Consider the following 26640-nt stretch of genomic DNA (forward strand, 5'->3'; position numbering starts at 1 on the left):
TTTATGTCATTTCCTAACCCAAACACTTTTACCTTCGCCACAGAAAGGAGAGGACTCTGCTCTGCCAGGGGGCCTATAACATCTGTCTGCAACTGGGACAGAAGGGGAGAAGTGACAGGGGGCGACAAGGAGAGGGGGCAAAGAAGAGGGGTCTTGTTCTGAACCTTGGAGGCAGAGCAGCTGAAAAGGGGAAGTGTGTGAGTGCGTATATAGATGTGTTTTTGAGTGTGCGTGTGTATGTGGGGAGTGGGGATGGGGGAGGGGGAGGGAGGGTTGAGCTGAGCGCCGACCCCGCCCCCCTCGGCTGCGCACGCGTGGTGCGGACCCTTAGCTGTCAGAAGAGCCCACTGGCTGCTGTGGGGCAAAAAGCGCCGGGGCGTCGGGTGGGCAGCGGACCAGGACCCCGAGGGCAGCGGCGGCTTCTGGAACGAAGCTTGGGGAGGGTTGGGGTTCGGGACAGCCAGCCGAGGCCGGCCGGACGGCAGGCAGGCAGGCAGACAGGCAGATAAGATGGGGAACCGGGAGATGGAGGAGCTGATCCCGCTGGTGAACCGGCTGCAGGACGCCTTCTCGGCGCTGGGGCAGAGCTGCCTGCTGGAGCTGCCGCAGATCGCTGTGGTGGGCGGCCAGAGCGCGGGCAAGAGCTCGGTGCTCGAGAACTTCGTGGGCAGGTGAGAGGAGCCGGGCGCGCGGGGTGGGGGTGGGAGGTGGACTTGGCGAGGGAGGGGGGTTGCACCGCGGTTTGACTCTAGGCGGTTGGAGGGTGGCCGGAGCACTCGGAACCAGAGCGAGGGTGAGGGGCTGGGGAGGTGGTCGCGAGCGCAAGGCAGGGGGCGGTGCGAGAGGAGCGCGAGCAGGAGTGATGGGGACGCTCTGGACCTCGGGACTCAGCGGGCCGGCCTGAGGCTGGGATGTCTCTCACCCTGGCTGTGCGTGTGCATCTGCGTGTAAGTGTATGTGTGTGTGTGAGAGAGAGAGAGAGTGTGTGCGTGTGTGTGAGAGTGTGTGCGTGTGTGTGCGTGTGTGTGTACATCTTGCTCCAGTACTCCCTGCCCCTCACTGGCTGGAGTGCGTATGTGTGTGTGTATGTGTGGAGGGGTCCACTGGCTGCCTCTCATCCAGTCATACAAAGCCATTTCCTCCCCTTCCTCCTGCCGGGATCGAGTCCTGGCGTGGCCTGGCGCGGGGTGGGGTGGGTCGAGACAGCGGAGAGCGCGCCTCCTTCACCTCCCCAGTTGTGCCCACGCCGGCCCTTCTCTAGCTGCCCGACCTGGTCACCTAGCTGGGCCGCCCGCTGGTGCTCTGCTCCGGGTTGTCTTTTTCCGTTATCTCTTCTCCGTAAGCTCTCCATCCGCCCGGCAAAGAGGTCCTCCGTCAGAATCTGGGGGGTTGTGCAGTCCACAGAGCAGCGTTTCCTTTGCTTCCCCTTTTCGTTCTTTCCTCTCTCGGCTCGGCTGTCTACTGTTTCAGACATTTGTTGTGTCTCTCTTCCCCCCTCCCTTTTGTTTGGGGTGTGGGTTGGGGTGGGGGGAGTGGAGCGAGGAGGTAAGGGGGAAATAAAGACATTTCTTAATGTGTAGCTTAACTCCTCTTGGATCTTTTCTTTCTTGTCCAGGAGTTGAAGGATAAAAGGTGGCGTTTACATCTTTTCACAATTAGATGCCTTACAGAAATCTAGGCAAGGAGTCTGCTCTGTTTATGTACGTGGACTTTTGTCATCTGGGGGTGCTATGTCATTCAGTGCATCACATCAGCCTGTGAATTTTGACTGGCATCTTTCTAGCACTCTCTTTTTCCTCAGACCTCTCCACTTTCATCTTTTCCTTCCCTTCATTCAGCTTTTATTTTGCTGAAGGACCCAGAGATGACATTCTGTCCTGTTGAATTTGAATCTTAAAGATACTTGTGGTTTCTGCCATGACTCCTACTAGGGAATGAGGGAAGAACTGAAAGAACTATTTAAATAGGAACAAGACTTTCTGCCACTGTGTAGTTATAGAAAGAACAGCTATACCTCAGTGGCCTTGTTTTAATAGTCAAGGCATTTGCTAACAATAGCCCAGTTTAAAACTTAATGAGGACCAAAAAGTCTATGAGCTATCTATAAGCTAGTCAGAAATGTACATTAGTAGAGAAAGTATATAGGGGTATCCAAGAATTTAAAATCTTTTTTTTTTCTTCTTGGTGGTTTATGATTCAGTTTTTTTGGGAGGGGTCTAATTTTTAAAAAGAATGAGTTTTTTTTTTTTTTTTTTTTTTGGTTTGTTTCTCCAAAAGATGTTTCAGTAATTTGAGAAGGTTTTTTTTTTTTTTTTTTTTTTTTTTTTTTTTTTTTTTAATAAGTGATTATTTTCTGGATTGGAGGTGATGTGGTTAGCAACAGAACAGGAGCTATGTGCAGTTCAACTGCTTAATCATTAAGCTGAAGTGTTCTGACAGCTGCGTAATCAAGTCTACCTCCATTTATTCATTTGTTATGAAGAATGAGAAATAATAAAATTACAAAAGTAAAGATAGAGCATTTTGCTAATGTCATCTTAGAAGGGGACTAAGGAAAAGTGAACCAAAAATAAGTGCATTATAATAATTCTATGCTTTAGGATTATCCTTCTGGTTTTGTGAAAAAAGAAATACTCTGGGTTTAAAGTGACACCATTTTCAAGATCTTGTGTTTGACTGACAATTTTACTTGGCCTTATAGAAAACAGGATACTTTTCATTCCAGCATTTCAAAAGCTTGTGTGTTAAATCATGCTATATTTCAACAGTGATTTAAATTGTTTTGTTATTTATTCAGACAATTAAAGATTAAGAATCTAAATGTTGTGAACATAATTGTATTTTAATGAATTCTTAATATTCTTAATTAGGAGAACTGGTAGTTCATATGAATTCTTTATTTGGAGAGATCGCTTTGACTGGCTTTGTCAATTTCAATCCTCAAAGAACAGTTGAAACCTGCTGTTCTTTGTAATGCAGTAATAAGGTATTTTCCCCTTAGAATCAACCTTGCTTTGACTTTGACAAGTCTTACTTGCCTTTTCAAACAAGTATTTTTTGAGCAAAACAAGATTTTACTTTTGAATTAAAGAATAGAAAATAAGCTCATCGTAAATTTCATACAAATTCTTGCATTTGCTCAAGTATATAAATTTGTTTTTCTCTTGGGAGTTTTGTTAATAATTAATATTGTGATATTGACAAAAAGATGATTTTAAGGGAAATTCATTTGGCAGAAATTATAGCTCTTGTTATCTGTAGAGAGGACACCTTTGTCTAGTAAAGCATGTATATTAAAAACTTACTTAGAATGACCTTTTGACTTTTGTCACAGAGAGAATTATTAATTATTTGTAAGAGTAAATGGGGTAGTCTGTTTTGATCATTGACTTAGATAAAAATAAATGCATTCTTTCCAATAACAGTATTTTAGCCTCTAATTTAAATATAATTTTTTTTTTATTTAGTGGAAATAGAAATGAACCCTTTTCATCCTTATAATTTTGCCTTTTATGTATAACCAATTAAGATTTCAACTTCAAGTAAACCCACTGATTATTGCTGCTTTTTGTAAATTCCTTAGCATTCTAGAAGGCTTCCATTGAAAATGATGTGATTTCTCTTTAGTAATTTGTGGACATCATAGTTTCTTTTGTAATGGATTAGCAATGTTGCCTTCTTCCCAAGTTGGCTGTATACATTGTTTTGCCACCACTGAATGACTTCATATATGGATTTCTTTAACTTTAAGCTACAACTGTAAACTCAATGATGGAATTTTAAAAATTTGTTAGAAGTAAGCTGTTATAAATGATAGATTTAATGTTGGTTTTTCTTAAACAAGAGGAAATATGATAAAACTTATCAAGAAGGGAGTACTTAAGAAAAACCATATGGTGTTAATGGAAAGAATGCTAGATTCACAGTCAAAAGACCTGGGCTTAGTAATTTATACTGAGCTCTACCAATAGTTAATCTTGCTTTCCATACTTCCATTTCTTTAGTTCATTATGTGACATTATGTGATGGAGGAATAGGCATTGGATTTCTAGTTAGCAAGGGCTTAGATGCAAGTAATGTCACTGCCTGAATAGTTGGGTAACCATAGGCAAATCATTTAAGTCCCTCTGAGATTCATTTTTCTCACCTGCAAAATGGGGATATAAATACATGTACTACTTACCTGAATGTTGCTGTGAGGCTTAAATGAGATAATATATACAAAGTGCTTCATAAACTTTAAAGATACATACACACATATACCAGTTATTACTGTTACTACTTATCAGCAATAAGTAGTAGTTAACATTTGTATAATACTCTTAAAAACTTACAAGATACTTTACATATACAATCTCATTTGATTTTCACAACAACCCTGTGAGGTAGGGGTTATTTATTTTCTCAATTTGATGGATGAGGAAACTGAAACTGGGTATACTGATTAATTTGCCTAGAGTCATGAAGTTAATTATTGTCTGAGGCAGAATTCAAATTTGGTTTTTCTGACACACACAATGCTCATATTTACCAAATATATATTTTATCTAAATTTTTTGTTCTCATAGTAATAATGTGAGAACTAACTCTTTGGCCACTTAAGAAGACAAGATTATATAACATTGTCCAATAGCATTAAAATCACATTAGATTAAAAATAAACATTTTCCCCTACTGGCACATACTTCTTTGTGAAGACTTCTTACAGATAATTGTTGTTTAGAAGAACTATATGTTTATAACTTGTTTTTTGACATGTTAGGTGAAAACTGTACTAGTTGTTACTATATAAATGGTTTTAATAATACACTTGTAAACTGCTCACTAAGTTCTTTGTATAGATAGATGATTCCACTTTTTAAAATTCTAGCTTGAAGTAGTAAACAAATCTACTCAACATATGCACATTTGGTTTGTGACTAATAGGTAACAACTAACAGAGCTTTTGGAAAGCCTAGAGTATTTTTTTTTTTAAAGCAAGATATGTTAAGGGGAAAACATGCTGATGTATCACTATTGAAATAACCTAATTTACTTCAATATTCTAGAATTTTAACATTAACTGTCCTAAGATGGATAAGTTGAATATAGCTAAGTAATTTTTTGTGTTGTTATTGGGAGATTTCTATTTAGTTCCAATAGAATTAAGTTCGATTTAGATTCCAATCACACTGATACAGCTAGCTTCAAGAAGAATAGTCACATCTGGGGTACCTAGAAATTTGTCTTTACCCTCCAATAGAAACTTAGAATGATCACTTTAGGTATTTAAGTGTAGGCATTTAAGATTTTCTATAAATCTCACTAATTCAGAATTTTGTGTTTAGATAGGAAGTGAGGGGACAAAAGTGCATATAAGGAGAAACCAAAATAATACAATGTGAGTTATCAAATATTTTTAGAGAAATGCAATTCTAGCATTTTCAAGTATTAAGTCTATTACAAATAAAGATAAATATTAATGACCAATAAATAAAATATAGCCATCTCATAATTTATTTAATGTCATATAAAACATACTCAAGTCATCTAAAATTCTTGATTTGTGGTGCATGATTTAATTATTTGTATTAATAGTACTTTAATCAACATTTATAGTTATAATAATTCATATTAAAAATAAAATTTATCTATGTATTAACAGTGGTCTCACTATATATAACAAGATACATATCCTGCCTAAAAATATGGTTGAATATATTGAACAATATAATATCATCTTACTTTTGCTAATCTAATCAAGTTGGTGGGCCTCTAGCTATCAGAAAGATTCAGAAACTATAAATTAGCCTATAGTATCCTGTGTTGCCTAAATCTTTGAATTGTATTCTGTGATAGTTTCACCTTAGGGTTAAATATCCCACATGGGAGAAATTTGTGGTCCTTCATTTTGACAGAGAAACAATCAGGTAGAAATGGACATTTTATTCCACAAACAAAATAAGATGAGTACAGGACCAGTGTTTTTACCATATATGTATATATATATGTGAACATATGTACAATTTAAGGACAATCTCAATTCAACATATAGATATACACCCTTCATCTCAATTATATTTTAAATTTTAGCCTTTTCCCAAGGTCTTTTTTTTAAAACAACTTTTAGTATTTTTAACATTTCATCCTACCCAAGAGGGCTTATAATAAATATATTTTAAAAATTTCTGGAAAAGAACAAATACTTTTATGTACAAGGTATTTTATTAGGCTTCCGAAAAAGATGAAAAAAAGTATAAAGCTATCCCTATTTTAAAAGAACTCACAATTGAGTTAACTTAGAACTTTGGGATTTGGAGTTTGAAAGAACTCAGAGTTTCTCCAGTTCAGCTTTCTAATTTAGTGAGGTCCATAAGGAGAGGTGAATTGTTCAAGTTTACATGGTAAGTAACAGAGCTGGCAATCAAAACCAGATCTTGTGATTATTTTTTCTTCTTGCTGTGTTAGGGGCAACTGAAAGAATATTAATAATTTTAGATCTTTATACCTACTTTCTCTTCTATGCAAAATATGTGATTCCATCTTTACATGAACTGAGGGCATCCTTGATAAGGTATTTTGTTAGGGATAAACAGGTTTTCAAAAGTGCTACTCCACCAAGGGTCACATCTGTGCTATTTCTCTACATGTTAGCTGAAACATGTAGAGAATATCACACTATGCTTATTCTTTATTGATTATGAATTTGATTTGGTAGAGCTATCTTCCAAACAGCATCTTCCATTCATATATTAAAATCATTCAAGATTATGAGAATAATCTAATAATAGAAATAATCCTTCTCAGTGACCTTTGTTACAAGCATAAAGTGAAACATTAAATGTCTATTAGCTAAAGTTGTTTGGTGCTGTCATAGACAAGCTATAGAGCAGAGTTCAAGGTTAAGAGAATGATAAGATTCCTTGGGTGTTTGTCTTTGCAGATGACATTTTGAGGGATATTGTGTATTTCCAGAACAGTGGAAGAGATCTGTAACTACAAAAAATTTGAATTCACCGTCTACTTAGGAAAGACCAAATAGAAGAATGTCTGTTGTCCAGATTATAGCATGTAGTTGGATGGACAATCTATAAAGCTTGTCCATCAATATAAATATCTGAGATAGATTTATACATGAACAGGCATTTGGGCCCAGAACTGAGTAGAATCAAGAAAGTAGGTTAAATTACTCCCAGGAAATTGTGGGGTCCCTTTGATGATCCTGAGATCTTAACAGAAACCAAAGCTCACTTTCAATGCTAATATTGTACTGGTGGTGTTGTCTGGCAGTGAGATATAAACTATGTGACATTAGAAGAACTGAAAATAAACCACATAGATGACAATGGAAAAGTACATTAAAGATTTACACAGGTGTAACATTTTACTGATGAAGAGCTTCTAAGTAGAAGTAAAAGATGTCATCAGGGAAATGTATGATAGGGAGGGAAAATAGACTAGTTACTTGAATAGGATAAGGCACAAAAGGTTTATAACTCATGTGTTTATAACTATTTTACTCCTACCAGGAGAAAGAAAATAGGACTTAAGCCCACTGGGTGAATGCCTTGTGGTGAACTTATATGAGCATATGGACAAGAATGTTGAATGAGCAAGCTTGGATATGACGGGTATATTTGGAGTGAACATCTAGAAAAATGAAATCACAAATCCATTTGAGTGTTTGGATATGTTAGGGTCAAAAGAAGGAAAAGGGGCATGTTTGGAGCAAACTGTGATAACTGATGCTGAGGAGGATGTTGAATTTCTCAACTCTTATTATACTTCTATTTTCTTTTCAAGGGAATGCTTTTTTAAACTGAGAAGGCTAACAAATATAATTTGTAGAGAATGGAAACCCTCCAAAAATGAGGAGATGGTTAGATAACATCTCACTTTCCTCACTGAGTTTGTTACCAGGTCATATGAACTAATTCCAATGATGCTTGAACAACTTGTATAAATTAATGCTAAGCTACTTACCATTAGGAATTTTTGAAAAGCGATTGTTGAAAGGGCAAAATATTGCAGTACTGAAGAGGGAAAATGTACCTTTTTTAAAGGGTACTATAGACTTACAGTAAGCAATTTTTCTTCCTGGAAAAACTGTAGAATATGTTATAAGATCAGTGTAAGAACATTTTGAAAGGAAAACTTATCAGGGAAAAACTAGCATGTTTTCATTAACAACAGATCATACCATTCTAACTTCCCTTTCCTCCTTTTTCTCCTCATAGAGTAGATTGCTTGGTAAGAAAAATGCTATAAACCTAGTCTGCGAGATGCTTTTTGAAAACTGTATTTTTCTTTGTAGACAAAATGAAGAAATGTGATTTAAATGATAATATAATTAAACATGTTTGGACTCAGTTTAATGACTAGATCTAAAAAAATAGTAATTGATACCTTGATATCAAGTTGAACATGTATCTTTAATGGAATGCCTCAAGGATTTGTCCTTAGATTTGACTTAAAAATTTTTTTGTTATGACTTGGATAGACACAAATACCATTCTTATCAACTATGTAGATGCCAAAAAGCTAGAGGTGATAACTAAAGTATATGACAGGCTCTACATAGAGTCCACAATCTTTACAGACTGTCATAATGGGCTGAATTGAGAAAACTGAAATTTATCAGGAGCAAATGTAAAATTCTATACTTGGGTATAAAAAATCAACATCTTACTCACTCTTCAAGTTCAAGTGAAATCTTATCCTTTTAAGACTGCATGCTCAATATGTGTTAGAAATTAAACATAGTAGCCAAAAAAACCTAATCCTTTCTTAAAGTTGTATTAAGAAAAGTATAGTGTTTAGAGGGAGGCCATAGTAATGTTATATTTAGAAAAGGTTGTATACAGGCTGGACCACAATCCATCCATGTGAGGGTGACTAGGATAGTGAGATAGAAAATGACTGTGTGAACACAGGTTATTGCACCTGGGGATCTTTAGCCTGGAGAAGAATAGACAGGGGAGACAGAACAATTTTATTTAAATATTTTAGAGTTGTAATATAGAAGAGGAGTTTTCTGGTGATTTGATGGAAAGAGTTCTGGATTCTGAGTCAAAGGACCTGGTTTCTAATAGTGATTATATCACTGAATGAATGATCTTGGTCAAGTTACTTGTCTCTGGATTTAAATCTGTGCCTGCACTTTTTCTATGAATTGCTCCTAATTATGTTGTTAGAGGGAGGAGGGTAATGAACCATGAGTTTTAGGTTTTAGAGCTAGAAAAGATCTTAAAGGTGAACTATTATATTAAAACTATATTTATATTCCAAATGAAAAAATGGAGACCCAGAGATGGTATTACTTGTAATCTTTAACTTTTGGCATACAGTCTCATTATTGTCACATTCTTTGATGAATTTTTCTTTGATTTGTTCTTTGACCCACTGGTTCCTTGGGCTTAAATAATTCATTTTCAATTATTTTATCAATCATTTCTTCAAAAGTAATTTATTTAATATAATTTTATTATGTTATGCTCAGTATAGGATTTATTTATTTTTTCATTTATACATTTGTTGTAATAGTTTCACATCCAATATGTGGTCAATTTTACAATTTGTGCGTAGTTGAGAAATATATAAATGATTTTCTGTTATCATTTGTAAATCACCAGAAACCTGTAATTGCTAATTTTTCTAAATTTTTGTTCAGGTCCTTAAATTAATGTTCTTTATTGTTAGAATTGTGTAGGTTTTTTTTTTTCCTGAGGCATTTGGGGCTAAGTGACTTGCCAACATCACACAGCCATGAAATGTTGTGTCTAAGGTCACATTTGAATTCGGGTCTTCCTCATTTCAGGGTTAGTGCTCTAGCCACTATACCAACCAGGTGGCCTGATTTGTATAGGTCTTAAAGGCATACATTGTCCTCCTCTAATATTATAGTTTAACTGTCCATTTATTCCTTCAATTTGAATAATTTTTCCTTTCACTATTTAGATGTCATGTATTACAATGATTCTTATTTCATTTTTCCTTGACCTGTTTTCCAGGTCAGTTGTTTTTGATGGCAGTTAATTTGCATTTTCATCATTTTTTCAAAGATTTTGATTTCAATGCGGTATTTCTTATTATCTTATGATGTCATTGATTTTTGTATAGTTCATTCTAATTTACAGGCAGTTCAATTCTTAGATGTTTAGCATCCTCTATTCTAATCTGTCAATTTTCTTTCTCATTTTTTCCTCCCTATCTTTCCCCCTCTTTTAACATTATATTTTATATCTTTTGTTTTGGGTTTTTCCCCAGGTACTCTTGTCCTTGTGGTCAGAAAATTCTTTTCTCTCAAAGTGTACTTGGACTTGTGGAATTGTTCCCTTCTTCTGGGTTTATATTTGCTCTTTATCTCTTTCAGTTCAAGATTCTCCCACTGTTCTCAGCATTTTCTTTTGCTCACTCATATTTCCAACTACAGTTTCTGAAGGGAGGTTTTGTGCTTGATTAATATTCTGCTTTGTCCTATATTCTTCTGTGATTTAAGCAGGTCCTTCTTGGTTCTAGATGTCATGATTAAGACTAGGCTCTTCCTTCTGTAGATATTCTTGGGCTTTGGTTTGCTCTTGATGGAGCAGGACTTTGGTTTTCTCTACTTTGTTTCCAGGTCCAAACCCAGAGTCATTGCTGTCACATGCTGTAAAGGGGGCCCTATCTGATCTCACCCAGGTGCTGTAGATTGTGTTCTTTTATTTCCCAATATGTGGCCATATCTGCTTCTCCTCTTGTGTCTGGGCCTGGACTGCTTGGGTGCTCCATGGCCCAGCTAATGCATTGCCTAAATTCTGCCTATCCTTCTAGGCTCTCTATCTGCCATTTGTCTACTTTGTTCAGCTTCCAGAGGATCCTGGCAGGTTTTTATGCCATTGTAGATTGGATAAAAGAGTTTATAGCTTTTCCTTTTGGGTGTATCATTGTTCTGATGCAGAAATAGAACTTTATTGTAATATTTATGGGGAATCAGGTCTCCTTTACATCCCAATAATGCCATCTTCTCTCTAATTTTTCCATATCCATTTCTTTTCATCTCACAATAATATTTCATTGCATTTATTTATCATAATTTGTTTAAGCATTGCCCAATTCATAGGCAATTACTTACTTTTTTTCCCCTGGTATATTTTAAACTACTTGGGATCTTTTTTTTTGTTTGTCACTTCCTTGGGATATAAGATGACAATAGGATTTCTGAATCAAAGAATTGCTTTCCAGAATATTAGTGTGTTTCTGCAACACTTCTAGTATTTTTATCTTTTGTTGTCTTTGCCAATCTGAGTGTTTGAGGTAAAACCTTGTTGAATTGTATTTCTCTTATTATCAGTGATCTGGTATAAAACTCAGCAAAAGTAATAAGCTGAGAGACATAGAAAGATACTAAATGCCAAGAAATGCCAAATCAATAAATCTGTTAAAGAAAAAATCTTTTAAAAAGGCAGGAAGACTAAATGTCAAATATCTTATCTAATGAAAATGTCTAATCCACACTTTAAAAAAATAAAATAGTGCTTATTTTCACTATCACTCCTTAATTTTATCTCAGCTTCCCTTACTTTTCAGTGCCAAATTATTCTGATTATTTTATGTTTGTGAAAAGCATGGTCCCTCATTTAATTTTGCCAATAGCTTATTGCTGCATTAGGGTACAGAGAAGCCAAAAGACATGTAAAATGTTAGTATCATTGGTTCTGAAATTAGAAATCAGAGTGGTGAAATTTGAGTCTCCTTTCCTTTCATTATTCCTAGAGTTCCTCCCTCTCAGATTTACTCTTCCTTTTCCTCTTTCCTTTTGATCTTGTGCTCTTCCTTTTTTCCACTTCTCTACTGTGTTTTTCCTTTCGCCTTCTTTCCTTTTAGTGAGTAGATCATCAAGAGACATTGAAAGATTTTTTTTTCACTTCCTGGCAGAATGTAATATTAAAAGATAAAAGGAATTGAGAAAAGTTTTGATATGCACGATCCACTTATGAACTAGAAAGTTTGTACTCCTCTAATTAACTTCTTTTGTTAAATTTGTTATCTTTTACATCTGGCAGATATTTTTAGAATAGAGCTCACCAGCAATTCATGGCAACAGTTTTAAAGAGAAATTGCAGCATGATAAACTTGGAAGGTTTAATTGATGAGAAAAACAGGATGGCTATATAAAAGGATCTGTATGCTTAATTCCTGAATTATGAGACAAATGCTGCATTTTACTTAGGCGTATAAGTCTATAATTTATTTTATATTTTACATAAAATTCTGCTAACAGTTTTAAATATGCTTTTAATGTTCCTACCTGATTTTGTCTTATTGTCAGTTCCTTATTACTTTTAAGTATTTATGTTAGCATGAATACTATATACAGATGCATTCAGGAAATAGAGCTTCCTCAGAATCTCACTGTCATTGGTCTGGAAGAGAGAAGTAAATCAGAAAGCATAATTAATTTAAAGAAACAATCTGATAGACTAGAGCTAATCTAGTTTTAGAATATGTTCTTTTAAATACTCATGAGACAAAACTTGAGAAAGAGATGAAACCTAACGAGTATTTTCTGGATGGTAAAAAAAAATAAAAACAGACAAAAACAATGCTCCTAAGTTACTGGCTTAGGTGTGATGGTGATTGAATACTTGAGGGCTTCAACAGCAGATTGCAAGTTTGGATATATTTTAATAAGCCAGAAAAACTTCAAATGCAAGCCTAATAATAAACTGTCTTCTATCTCAGATTCAGCCTTAGAGAAGCTTATTAGAAGGTTGAACATCAAATGCAGACTTTTTTTTTGGTCATGGCAGCTCATGATGGTGGCCATTACTGGCAATGAGGTTGGAGGATGGATTAGACATGTTGTTGAAATCACTGCTCTTTTGAAGTTTATAAAAATGTAGTTGGAATGCATTTGAAAGATTTTTGATAAAAAAATAGGAAACTGAAAATTTTAAATCTAGGGTATGATTTTTACTTTAGATCCAGTCAAACATGGTTTAAATGATATTTAAATTTAAAGAAAGATTCTTCTACTTTGGGGATATCTAATTTTTGTGACCTTTCACATAATAGGCACTTAAAATATTTGTGAAATGAGTATGTATGATGTTTGAACTGAGTTTTACATTAGTTTAGCATAATACTTGGGTTAAAGAACATTAAAATTATTTAGTCAGTATTGAAGTATTAAAGAGAATGTCTGTGTTAGCACCTACAAATAGTCTTTTCTTCCAAGAAACACAATTATCTTCTATTCTTTGTTTCATGAAGGCTTTTTTTTCTTTTTTTCTTTTTTTTTTTGAAGCTGGGGTTCAGTGATTTGCCCAGGGTCACACAGCTAGGAAGCATTAAGTGTCTGAGGTCAAATTTGAACTCAGGTCCTCCTGAATTTAAGGCTGGTGCTCTCTCCACTGTGCCACCTAGCTGCCCCATGAAGGCTTTTTTTCTTATAATAATCATGAAGATTATTATAAGGGGTATAATTCATGGGAACAGTTCTAAATAAAAAATTACAATGTGATGAAATCATAATTTTAATTGATAAGAAAAATAATAGTAAAAACTATTTGAGAAGTAGTGTACTAGAGGTAATTAGCTTTGGAAGTAGCTTCATTTGAATATTGGCTCTCTTATTTGCTATTTTTTTGACTTGTTAAATTACTTCATTCTCTGGGACTCAGTTTCTTTGACTGTAATATGAGACGCTCAGACCCCGATGACCTTGAAGGTTCTAATTCAACATCTTTGATCACATGATTCCTGAATTATGTGACAAATGTAACAATCCACTTAGGTCATTTAATTCTATAAAACTGTTACTGAAGCTTTTAAAAATCATTAGTTTAGAAATTAAGAAAGCCTATTTGAAGGGTCACAATGAATAACAGAATGAAATTTAACAACATTAGAGACAATGATTTAAACTGAGATCTTGTTCAAAGCTCTACTTTAGAAGCTGTATTGTTGAGGAAAGTAATTGATTCTATGACTTGGGATAAACCAATATTAGCCTAAAAACACAGGTGGTTATTTTTTCTATTTTTTGACAAAGTAGGTGAGGTCTTAAGTTGAGGGAATAGAAGAAAGGGGAAAACTGTTTTCATAGTCAGATTGTAGAAGCTGATTACTTTGCAAGGTAGATAATAAGCTAAGGAAACAGAACAAATTTGTTGCCAAGGGAGTTCCTGTTTTCCCTTTATAGTATTTTCTTCAGATATGCTGAGCAGACCATATATAAATGGAGAAGAAGGGGAAAGCTGTGGTATCTGATGTTATTAGTTCTTAAGAGAAATACAAAAATTCTAGTAGTTGATGTTGTCATGGTAACACTGTATTTCAGAGGAAAGAATCATTTATTACTCTTTATCATCATTTTCAATTTGTCTAGCATTTATAGGACTTATTAACTATTAATTTTAGCTCTAAGCTATACAAAAACACATATATGTATATTATATATATATATTTCTACTGAATGGTAGCATATTATCTTTGGACAACCTCAGAATGTTTGCAGATATGTGGGAATAATTTTGCAAAATTTCCCCCTTTATCTAATAGTCCTATGACACTAACAGTTGTGTGCTCGGGAAACAGGAACAAACTAAGAGCAGTTCTTTGGCATGGACTTTATCAGGGAACAAAGAGAGTGGAGTAGGCAACACACACACACACACACACACACACACACACACACACACAACTCTTTGGTTCTTTTTCTCAGCGCTAGCAATTGGTGGGTTTTCCAGTTTTCGTATCTACCAGAAAATAAGAACTGGTGGATTTAAGACTTCTCTAATATTCTTTGTGTCTTAAGCTATGCCCTCAATTGTCAATGCTGTCATGGGTATTCAGATACATAAAATATTGAGTTAGATTTAATAAGATAAAATTTAATAGGTATATATGTAGGTAAAGTCTTAAGCAGGTGAAAAATAAACTTCAAAAACACAAGGTAGAAGAAATATGACTAGATAGTTCTGTCTGGAAAAAAAAGACTGCATGTTTTAGAGGGCTAGAGGCTCAATTCTGGTTAATTTGGCAGCCACAAAGGCTAATGTAGTACCATGTAAGCTAATTTACCTCCTCCATGAGGAGGGGCAGAGTGCCTAGTGCCAGGCAGATTACAATTTTGCTGACAATCCTGGTCAAATGACATCAGGAGAACTGTGATTAGTGTTGGGTAACATTTAGTTTTGGGCAGGGCATTGATGAATTGGGGGAGCATCTAGAAGAGAGTAGCCAGCTTGAAGGGCTTTGAGTTATTGAGATATGAGGATTTTTTAAAGGAATTACAGATGTTTCCCCTTGGAAGGAAAGATTTTTTTGGAGAGGTTTGTGTGTGTGTGTGTGTGTGTGTGTGTGTGTGTGTGTGTGTGTGTGTGTGTGTGTGCTTGTGTTTGTATGATAGCTATCTTCAAATATCTGATGGATTAACATGTGGAATAGGATTTGGATTTGTTCTGTGTGACCCCAAAAGGCAGCACTTGAAGCACTGAAGGAATAGTAAGAGCTTCAAGTTAAGGGAAAACTTCCTACCAAGGCTCTCCAGAAGTAGAATGGGCTTCTTTAGGAGGTAATGGGACTTTCTCATTGAAATCTTCAAGTACCTTCCAGACTACTGATTCCCCGGGTGATGTGTGGGTAGAGGGTGCTCTTATTCAGGGATGGATTGGACTCAATGGCCTTTGAGATCTTTTCAACTCTGTGATTTTGAGTACTAACTTCAATCTTTAATGATCCTATTTATGAAATCTAAAAGGTGAATGTGTAGGAAAGGGGCAAAAACAAACAGTTCTACGGGACTAGCTCTTGAAAGAGGGAGGAACATTTGTGAGTCAATTAGTTTGTTGTGTCTGACTAATCAAGGGGATGGTATACATTATTTAGTTTAGCAAATATTTATTGCTAATATATTGATTATGATAGCTTTGTTATTATTGTCTAGTCATTTTTCAGATGTGTCTAAATCTTTGCGACCCTATTTGGGATTTTCTTGGCTAGACACTGAAATGGTTGGCCATTTCCTTTTCTACTTGATTTTTAGATAAAAGAACTGAGGCAGACAGGATTAAGTGACACAGCTAATAAGTATCTAATATCAGAATATTCATGATTAGGAAGATTATATTCCTATCATACAGTATCCTGGAGATGTGCAAATTCTGGATGCCATATCTTAGGAAGGTGTTGATTAGTCAGAGAACAAGTAGAGGATAAAATTATATATTTGGTGCTGGTAGGAACCTTAGAGGTCATTTAGCTCAGTGGTGTCAAACAGAAATATTAGAAATAAAAACTAATTTTGAATTTTTAGACCCTCTGAAAGGATTTCAGAGACCTTCCAGGAATCTGTGGATCACACTTTGAGAACCATTGATCTAAGGTACCACCTATTTTTAACACTGTTTACTTTAGTAATAGGGCAGTCCAGTTTCTAACAATTAGAGCTGATCAAAGTTGAATCAGCTGCTTTGTGCCCATCATTGAAAAATGTTAAGCAGCAGATATATGACCTCAGAGATGTAAGAAAATTCCACACTTGTGGGAAATTGATCTATGTTATCTTTAAGTACCTTTCCAATCTAAGAGGCAGTGAATTCTGGGCAGATTTCTTAGATATTTTCCCCTGTGGAGTATGTTAGAAGGGAATTCTCATTTAGATTTGGGATGGACTGGAGGGTTTTGAGGTCATTTCCAACTCTGGTCATTCTTTTCATTTCTAATTTGCTAACATTCTTGGTAACAGGAAGAAGCTAGCCTTGATTTTAAAAAGGTACCATGATAATTCACAAAATACATCAAACCAAATCAATCAAAGGTAGATTTATATAAAATTAAAAGACAATTACAATGTGTAGAAATCACCAGTGTGCTTCTGGTTAAATTTTGTGGTATAATAGGGAGATTGCTAGGCTTGGAAGTCAAGAGAACATTGACTTCAAATTTTGACTTTGATACTTATCTCCTCTGTGATGTTCAGTCCAAGGATCTCTGAGCCATTGTTCCCTCATCTGTAAAATGAAGATGTTGTACTAGTTAGTCTCTAAGGTCCGTTTCAATTCTTAATCCATGATCTTATGAATTTCTTTGAAACTCAATTTCTTCATAGGATTATTATACGAATCAAATAAAGATGTGTGGAAAACACAATGCAAACCCTGAAACATCACCAAATCTTATTACTGATTACTATGGAATATTTATGGAAAATAAACATGAGTCCCTCCATTCTCTTTTCCTGACTTGACATATCCAGTATCTCCTAGCAATCTCTATATGTCATGAGATTGAGGCCCTGGTGGCAGTGGGGAAGAATGATAGGTATGGAACTGGAAATCCATTTCTACCTCTTACCTAATTGGAACTTGGGCAAGTCACTTAACTTCTTTCTCATTGCCTCAGTGAACTTACCATAAAATGAAGAGGTTGAGCTAGATCAGAGGTGTTGAACATTAGCCCTCCCTAGTGTGGCCTGAACTAGTTTAAAATGTTATCAGGGAATATTTAACAAAATAAATAAAATACAATAAAACATAGATACAATAAAACCACAAGACTTAATGACCTCTAAGATCCCTACCAGCACCAAATATATAATTTTATCTGCTAATTGCTCTTTGGCTAACCAATGGCCTTCTTAAAATATGGTACCCAGGATCTGACATGATACTCTGAATAGCCAGGATATTGTACTATGGGAGTACTGACTTCCTATTCATGAATATTCTGACTCTTAATATAACTGAATATTATATTAGTTTGCTTGGCTCCTGTATAATTTTGCTGATTCATATTGAATTGGTAGTTCACAAAAACTCCCAGATTTTTTTTCCCAAACTAAGGCCTATAATGCCTCCCCTCTTTTGTACTTACAATTATTGACAATGATTCTGGGAAACAGGATTCTCCTGTTCTGTTATTCCTCTGGTCTTCTTCGAGGTGAAATATTTCTATTCCCTAAATATTTGAGTTCATAAAGAACCTTGGGGTATACTGTACATAAATTACTGTACATAAATCTAGTCATCTTTGACCCTTACCTCTCTATTCTATCTAGTCTTGTTCTTTCTTCTTTGTTGATTTGACAGCTTTCTTTCTTCATTACTGTTTGCATTATTTTATTTTGGGTCTTTCTTAATTACTATTAGCTTCCACCTAGGTGGTCTTACTGCCAACAGTGCCAGGATTTTTTAAAATTAAAAAAAAAATATATATATATATAATCAACTTGTGATTTCACTGGAGTAAGGGAGCATTCCCTCTGCCCTCGCAGATTAACGATTGCTATAATTTGTAGATTTAGAGAGTTGCCTGATGGTTATTAATTGCTCATTCTTGGTCACACAATCAGTAGCATCAGAGATATAACATGAACCCAGATCATTTATCTCTGTTCACTATGCCATTTTTGGTTTAGGGGCCAGGTTATCTTTCAAACATATCACTTCCATTAGGTTTGTATCTTTCTCATGAATATTCTAGTACTTACCATACCAAATCTAAATTCTCTACCTGAATTTCAAGATACTTCTACAGTCTGCCTCATATTTTCTATCAAATCTCATCTCTTCAAGACTGGAGTTTCTTCACTATTGTTTGGCTATAGCACATTTGTTTCTTCTTTTCTTTTTATCCACTTTTGCTATCCATCCCCATCTTTCCCATTCCTGTACTTCACAGGATGCTTTTGCTTCTTGTTGCCACTTATTATGTGTATATATATATATATATATATATATATATATATATATACATATATATATATATATATATACATTTCTCAGAGAAGTTTTCTTTTATTTTGTCCACCTTCTCTGACATATTGTATTAATGCTAATTCCACATATGTAACCGTTATTTTTTTTTTTTCTAATTTTTGCCTTTGCTTTGGTCTTTCTAATAAGGCTATTAGTTCTTGAGTATTGACTATACTTTTATAAGTCTTCACATTCTCTGTAGTGTTTTTAGCACACTTCAGATTACATGTAACTCTTCAGAAAATACTTTTTGACTTTGTGACTTGTCTTAAGATCAATTAGCTTTGATAATGTAGTTGATGATTTTTTGTGATGATTTTATAATTTGGATTACAAAGTCTTGTTTTCATGATAGAGATAGATACACTGATAGATTTCACTGGTATAAAGAAACTTTCTAACAGTTCAGTTTAACAATTTCTCCTTAATTTATATAGTCTTAGTTGCTTAAAGCTTTGAGAGATTGTTACTTGTCTAGAAACACACAGCCAATATGTGTTAGGGGTGGGACTTAAACTAAAGTCTTTCTGATTCTGAGACCAGTTCTTTATCCACTATGTTGAGATGTATATTTATGATGCACCTCTAAGTCATGATGTATGAAAAAATAATGTTTTTGACCCAAGTTAATTAAAATGGCTTGGCACCTAGAACCCCATTGAAATAATTGAAGTTGTTTAGGAAAAAATATTTAAATATAATCAAAACAAATGTCCAAAATTTTTTATTAAGCACTTATTGTATACTTAATTGTTCATTCTGTGCTAGGTCCTGGGAGTACAAAGGCAAAAATAAGGGCACTCATGCACTGAAGGAACCTACATTCTGCTGAAGATATGACATGCACAGATAGAAGATAAAGGACAGGCCATGATTATGGCAAAGTAGAGATTAGACAAGACCTCCTAAGAATACTTGAGGGGGAAAATAAATCTTTTTTAGGAGATCACATCAATTTGGAAGGGCACATCCTTAATTTATTTTTTTTTTTTTGTAAATAGTATTTTACTTTTTCCAATTATATATAATTATCAACATTCATTCTTTATGACTTTGAATGTCAGGCTTTTTTTTTCTTCCCACCCTCCTCTTTCTGTTTCCCCCCTCCTCCACATCAAGATGGTAAACAAACTATTATAATTTATAAATTTACAATCATGTAAACATATTTCTACATTAGTCATGTTGTGAAAGAAAAAACAGAACAAAAGGGAAGTCATAAAAAACTATAACCAAAAAAGTGAAAACATAGTGCTTTGATGCATTCAGATTCCATAGTTGTTTCTATGGCTGTGGATAGCATTTTTCATCATGAGTTTTTTGGAATTGACAAAGAAAGAGTTTTTAACAAGAGATTGGAAATGTATTTCATTGTTGGCCGTGAAGTCACGATTCTCTATGATTCTTTCAGATTTTCTATCTTCCAAAGTTATTTTCCTTTAATTTTTCTAGTTATTCTTTAAACTATCCATTATTTTGTTCCCTTCAGTTTTAATCAGTTCACACAAATCTCTCTTAAGTTTCTCAAGAATCCATGCCTTTTATTATTCCTTATGGTGCAATAGAACTTCATTTTATTAAAGCTTTTTATTTTCAAAAATATGCATGGATAATTTTCAGCATTCACCCTTGCAAAACCCTGTGTTCCAAATTTTTTCCCTTCTTTTCTCCTACTCCTCCCCTAGATGGCAAGTAATACAATATATATGTTAAAACATGTGCAATTTGTAATGTGCTGTCGTCTCCAGAAACTGCCGATCGCTCTCTGGTCTAGAGGAGAGACTTCTTCCTCCAGAGAGCCGCCTAAGTCTGGCCCAGACAAGACTCTCTATCTCTGGAGTGCCACCCTCTTTTATCCTCCCAGAGAATGGGCGTGGGATAACGCAAGGGCTTCTGGGAAAAATTACTTCAACCAATGAACTTGCTCCTCCCTAGGAGTTCTTAAGTAAAACTCCCAGTAAAGGCTGAAACTAGAGAATTGTTAAGTATCGATTTAGCACTTAGTAAAAACCTAATATCTCATTATCTCAGCACTTAGTAAGAACCTAACAGCAATTCTTCTATATATGTTTTTACAAACATCATGTTGCACCAGAAAAATAAGATCAAAAAAGAAAAAAAAGGAAAATAAAATGCAAGCAAACAACAACAAGAAGAGTGAAAATGCTATGTTGTGGTCCACACTCAGTTTCCACAGACCTCTTTCATGGTGTAGATGGCTCTCTTTACCACAAGACCATTGGAGCTGGCATGAATCATGTCATTGTTGAAGAGAACCAGGTCCATCAGAACTGATCATTGTATAATCTTGTTGCCATGAACAATGATCTGGTTCTACTTATTTCACTCAGTATCAGTTCACATAAGTCTCTCTGGGCCTCTCTGAAATCATCCTGCTGATCATTTCTTTTAGAACAATAATATTCCATAATATTCATATACTATAACTTATTCAGCCATTCTCCAATTGATGGGTACTCACTTAGTTTTCACTTTCTTGTCACTACAAAAAGGGCTGCCACAAACATTTTTGTACATTTGGATCTCTTTCCTTCCTTTAAGATCTCTTTGGGATACAGACCTAGTCGTAAGACTGCTGGATCAAAGGCTAGGCACAGTTTGATAGCCCTTTGGATATAGTTCCAAATTGCTCTTCAGAATGGTTGAATCAATTCCACCAACAATGTATTAGTGTCCCAATTTTCCCACATCCTGTTCAAAATTCATTATCTTTTCTTGTCATTTTAGCCAATTTGAGAATTGTGTAATGGTACCTCAGAGTTGTCTTAATTTGCATTTCTGTGATCAATAGTGATTTAGAGCACCTTTTCCTAATCTTATCTGCATTTGTTTTGTTTGTACAAAAAACTTTTTAACTTAATATAATCTGTATTTAACACTGTATTCCAGTTCTTTTTTGGTCACAAATTCTTTCCTTCTCCACAGATTTGAGAGGTAAACTATCCTTTGTTCTTCTAATTTGCTTATAATATCACTTTTTATGTCTAAATCATGAACCCTTTTCGACCTTATTTGGGTGTATTAGGGTCAATTCCTAGTTTCTGTCATACTAATTTCTACTTTTCCCAGCAGTTTTTGTCTAGTAGTGAGTTCTTATCCCTAAAGCTGGGGTCTTTGGCTTTGTCAAACACTAGATTACTGTAGTCATTGACTATTTTGTGTTGTGAACCTAAGCTATTTCACTGATTGACTACCAAATGGTTTTGATGACCACTTCTTTATAATATAGTTTCAAGTCTGGTACAGCTAGGCCACTTTCATTTGCATTTTTAAAATTAATTCTATTGAAATTCTTGATCTTTTGTTCTCCAGATGAACTTGGTTATTATTTTTTTTAGCTTTGTAAAATAATTTCTTGGGAATTTGATTGGTGTGGTTCTGAATAAGTACATTAATTTAGGTTATAGTGTCATTTTTATCCTATTAGTTTGTTATGCCCATGAGCACTTGATATTTTTCCAATTGATTAGATTTGACTTTATTTGTATGGAAAGTGTTTTGTAATTGTGTTCATATAGTTCCTGACTTGTGCAATAGAATTTTAAAAAATCAGTCCCTTGAATGAAGATATTGATAGAATGTTTATCAGATCTATGGTGCAATAAAACTTTGCAATAGTTAACATAATTTATGGAAGAGTTAGAATCCCAAAATAATTTTTGACAGCCTAGAGGACTATGGTGCATATCATATTTGATGAAGGTCAATAAGAGAAATGTAAAGTCTCTACTTAAGTATATTAAAAAAAAGAACTTCACAAGTATAAGTTGGGAGAGGTATTGTTAAGTAGCAATTATTTGGAATAGATCTAAGACATTCAGTGGGATCCAAATTTAATATGTCACCAATATAATATATCATTTCCAGAAGCTATAACTTGTAAATAACTTCCATTTATAGAGGGGTATTAGTTCCATTGTTCTTTGTTCTTGCCAGAATGTATCTCAAGAATTGAATTCAGTTTTCAAAACCATGATTTAAGAATAATAATAAACTGGAAAGTGTCCAGAGAATGAGGGTGGCAAAGGGGCTTGAGTCCACAGTATATTAGGGTCATTTGAAAGAATTAGTCAAATTTGGTACAGGAAAGACTTAGGAGAGGTCATGATACCTGTTTACAAGAATTTGAAAATCTGTCATATGGAAAATGGCTTATAATTATTCTTTTTTATTCCAGAGGGCAGAAACAGGCATATACTTAAATTAAAAGGCTGAATTTTCTTGATACAAACCTTTATTTCATATGAAGAATTTGTATTGAAAAAAGTACTTTTTCCTTTTTAGAAGGGATAAATAAAGTTTGAAGATTAAAATCTCTGACACTTTTTTTCTTTAGAGTGGCATATTGAAGCATATTTCATTGTATACATCAAGAGTAAAGAGTAGAGGAGAGAACCACATTTGACAAAACGTTAAATGATAGGTGTTAGATTCTATCTTCTTCATTTTCTAGTAGAGGCCTCCAGCTGCCTGACCTTTAAGGACTTGTGCCAGCTCAAAGAAGAAGACCCAGGAGTTGTCAATCCCTGTCTGATTAGAACGAATTAATGGAGTTTCCAATAAATCTTGCCAGTGTAGAGGACAAGCTACCAGCTATCTGAAGAACAGATAGGCCTTGTGAAAGTAGAGTGAATTTGTAGAGGCCCCAGAGCTGGAAAAAAAGAGCTTCAATATTAGCTGAAACCAAAAGGAGTACAAAGGAAGCACAGTTTATATACTTAAATGGAGCAAACTTTATTAGAAAAAGTATACTATGACTTTGTGAAATATGGTCTTTTTCTTGAAAATATTATATGTTAATTAAACTAAAATAACATTTTCCCATTAATTTATAATACCATTTCAGAGATAATGTATTTTTCACTTCTGTTTGATCTTTGGTAGAAACAGTTAAGACTCTCACTTAAATTTGTCAGGCTGTTCTTTATTTAGAGCATGAACCTTTTTGCAAAATATAGATTTATTTTGGAATGTGATTATTTTAGAATTGTTTTTAAATCTACATTTTCACATGTAAACATTCTTAATTGGGGGGATAAAAATTAAAAGATGAATGACTAAATATTGATATCAGTGTTGAATACTCAATTTTGACCTCAAATGAATTGTCTGATGAGTGGAATGTAAACTCCTGCAGGAGGTGGATCTTTTTCATTTTATGTTTGTTTCTATAACATTTAGCACTATGTCCAATACATAGTAAATACCTAAGTGCTTTTTTCATTCATTTAACAACTTACTGTTTACCACTTAACTTGTTTCTAGAAATGACTTTGCACCATCATGAAACTTGTTTATTGATTTGTACTGAAGAACATTTATTATTTGTGACTTGATAGAATGCAATGTATAGTTATTACTGGAGAGACAGCTGATGAATTCTAAGTAGAACAATGATTTTGTTACATGGCTGTCCAGTTCTAAATACTTAATTGTATTGGGATAACCAGTTTATGTTTAGTCCCTGTAATTGAAAAAAAAAAGTTACTTTGAATGCTAGTAGGATTCTGATAAAAGTCAAGTATTTCTGTTTTCTTTTAAAATGTGAAGTCATGTATGTAACTGCATATCAGCATTGTCTTTGAAGTTAGTAAATGCTCCTTAATGAATGCAGAGAAGAGGAAAGGGTGGGGTGGATTGGGTTCAGAGTTAGAACTTTAGGGCAGGCCTAATGAAGGAAAAGCATTTAAGCTGAGATGGAACTTGAATTAAAGCTGTGCCAAAGTAAGAGACTAGTTATGTCAAAGCCATTTGGAATTTGAAAAAAGTCTAGGATGGTGGACTATGAAATTTATTATTGATTGTGTCTGAAGAAATACTAATTACTAATACTAAATGCTAATTATTATATGATGAGAGAATGTTAGAATCTAAGATCTAGAGAGGATAGTTGATTTGGTCAAAGTCACATAATTAAGTAACAAGCATTTAATTAAGTGCCTACTATGTGCATAGTATTATATTTAGTGGTATGTATCTGTAATTCAAACCTAGGTCCTCTGGATCAAAATTCAGTGTTCCTCTTATTTTTCTATGCTGCCTCTCAATTTTTGTCAGTTGTTCAATGTGTTCTTTCTTATAAAAAGCATTATATTACTTTAATTTTTCTGAACTTAATATTAGGGACATGGAAACATGTTGTCCTACTTAGCCAATATTTATCTAGCCTAGGACTTTATAAGCATCAGAGGTTCCAAAGAACATGCTTCGGTAGAGCCAGCGTAGTTGTCACTTTCAGCTTTTGGGACCGGGGAAGAGTTAGCTGAAAAGACAGTAAACTAACTTGGACATTTAAAGAAAGGGATTTCAAAAGATGAAGACAGATTAGGAGGAGTTGGGGAATAGGAACAAAAATATGGATATAAGAGAGGATATGGTGAGAAATCCAGCTTTGCTGGAACACAAGTACATAATTCTACTGGTTGGCAAAATATAGTTATTAATTAACTTCTTGTAAAATTTTCCAAAGTACTGGTATCTAAAAATGGAATGACAGGTTTTCTTTGCCAGTTTGTTGACCAACATATGTTGATAAATGTATGAGAGTAGGAACAAAAGGGAGGGTGGCAATTAGTCAATCAGCCTTTATTAATTGCCTTCTATATGCCAGGGAGTGTGTTGGAGATCCAAAGGAATCCAAAAGTTATTCCCTGATCTCAAGAAGCAACCAATGAGGGAGACAACACTTAAACTATATACAAACAAACTATACACAGACTAAATTGGAGGTAAAAAAAAAAAACAAAAACAAAAACAAACAGAGGGAGAGAATTAGCATTAAGGGATATCAGGAAAGGATTCTTTAGAAGGTGAGATTTTAATTGGAACTTCAAGGAAGCTTGGCAAACTAGGAGATGAGAAGGGAGAGAATTCCAGGTATGAGGAACTGTTAGTGAAAATGCCTAGAATTGGGAGATGGAGTATCTTCTATGAAGAACAGCAAAGAAGTCTATCACTGGATTACACAGTATATGGGGAGAGTAAAGCATACATTCTTTGGGGTACATTTTTCTAAACATATTCAGTGTTTCTTTCCTATAAATTCATTTTTATAATTCTGTTAACTCCTTTATGTACTGATTGGAGTAAAGCTGAAGTTCTATCCACTTGAGCTATAATTGTGTTTTTTCACTTGTCATTTTTCACTCGCTCAAATGTTTTAAACTATTATCTTTTAAATTCGTTTGCAGATATGATAGATTTCAACATGAATAAATTACAGAATTTGCACATTTTATGGGGAAAATAACATTTTTGTCACATCATTTTTTATTTATAAGTAAGAGTCTGGATTAGGACTCCTTGGAAAATTTGCTGATATTGGGAAGGATTGAAGGCAAAAGGAAAAAGAGGACAGGAGAGGATGGGATGGATAGAGAGTGTGATGGAAACAATGAATATAAACTTGGACAGACTTAGAGAGATAGTGAAGGCTATAAAGGTCTGGTGTGCTGTGGACCATGGCACAAAAACAGTTACTTTCAACTTTAAATCCTACCATTCCCTCTGAAATTTACAGAGTTTACTCTCTATTGTGGTTTCTCAACCTTTGTGCCTCAGTTTCATTATTGGAAAAAAAGGGAGGACTTTGATTTAAATGATATCTGAGACCTTTTTCAGCTTTAACATTCTGTTTTAGTGTCTATAAAAAGACAATTCCTATTTTCATTACAATATGGTATCAAATGAGCTAATTTTACCTTTTTCACTTCTTACATGTACTTTGCAAATGACTTAGGTTTATAGAAATTATTATTAGTAGCTGTGCCAGCTAATTTTGAAATGTAAACATCCCATCTATTTGGTAGCATTTATTACTCATAATTAAGTCAGGAATACCCTAACTTGGTTTACTTGCAAATACTTAAAAGAATTGACTCTACATTCTTAGCTATTT

The 26640-nt window shown here is 34.6% G+C and overlaps 1 protein-coding gene across 6 annotated transcripts in view; it reads left to right on the forward strand.

The window, feature by feature from the left end:
- Nucleotides 1-312: 312 nt before the first annotated feature.
- Nucleotides 313-26640, forward strand: part of DNM3 (dynamin 3) — a 562491-nt gene continuing 536163 nt past the window's right edge. For all 6 annotated transcript variants that reach the window (XM_074308351.1, XM_074308353.1, XM_074308348.1 and 3 more), the window contains exon 1: nucleotides 313-671. In XM_074308351.1, the coding sequence (XP_074164452.1) occupies nucleotides 511-671 (161 nt within the window). In that variant the 5' untranslated portion in view covers nucleotides 313-510. The remainder of the gene's footprint in view (nucleotides 672-26640) is intronic.

This window comes from Sminthopsis crassicaudata, chromosome 4 (genome assembly GCF_048593235.1).
Source record: "Sminthopsis crassicaudata isolate SCR6 chromosome 4, ASM4859323v1, whole genome shotgun sequence".
Lineage (NCBI taxonomy): Eukaryota > Metazoa > Chordata > Mammalia > Dasyuromorphia > Dasyuridae > Sminthopsis > Sminthopsis crassicaudata.